This window comes from Buceros rhinoceros, unplaced genomic scaffold (assembly GCF_000710305.1).
Source record: "Buceros rhinoceros silvestris isolate BGI_N320 unplaced genomic scaffold, ASM71030v1 scaffold42881, whole genome shotgun sequence".
Taxonomy (NCBI): domain Eukaryota; kingdom Metazoa; phylum Chordata; class Aves; order Bucerotiformes; family Bucerotidae; genus Buceros; species Buceros rhinoceros.
In genome coordinates, this window is record NW_010395573.1 from 1 (window position 1) to 250 (window position 250).

The 250-nt window shown below is 68.8% G+C and overlaps 1 protein-coding gene across 1 annotated transcript in view; it reads left to right on the forward strand.

Moving 5' to 3' along the window:
- Positions 1 to 170: 170 nt before the first annotated feature.
- LOC104501731 (collagen alpha-2(VIII) chain-like) overlaps positions 171 to 250 on the forward strand; it is a 461-nt gene continuing 381 nt past the window's right edge. Inside the window, exon 1 of the mRNA XM_010145588.1 lies at positions 171 to 217. Within this exon, the coding sequence (XP_010143890.1) occupies positions 171 to 217 (47 nt within the window). The remainder of the gene's footprint in view (positions 218 to 250) is intronic.

A 250-nucleotide genomic window follows, 5' to 3' on the forward strand; every position in this document is an offset into this window, starting at 1 on the left:
TGTTCGACGAGACGGGCATCGCAGGGCTGCACCTGCCCGACGGCGGCGTGGAGGGGGCCGTGCTGGGCAACGGCAAGCTGGGGAAGCCTCAGTACGGCCGAGGAGAGCTCGCCGCCCGCATCGCACCGGCCTTCACAGCCATCCTCACGTCCCCCTTCCCGGCGTCAGGCATGCCGGTCAAGTTTGACCGGACTTTGTACAACGGGCACAACGGCTACAACCCCGGCACCGGGGAATTTCCCCGCCCCGG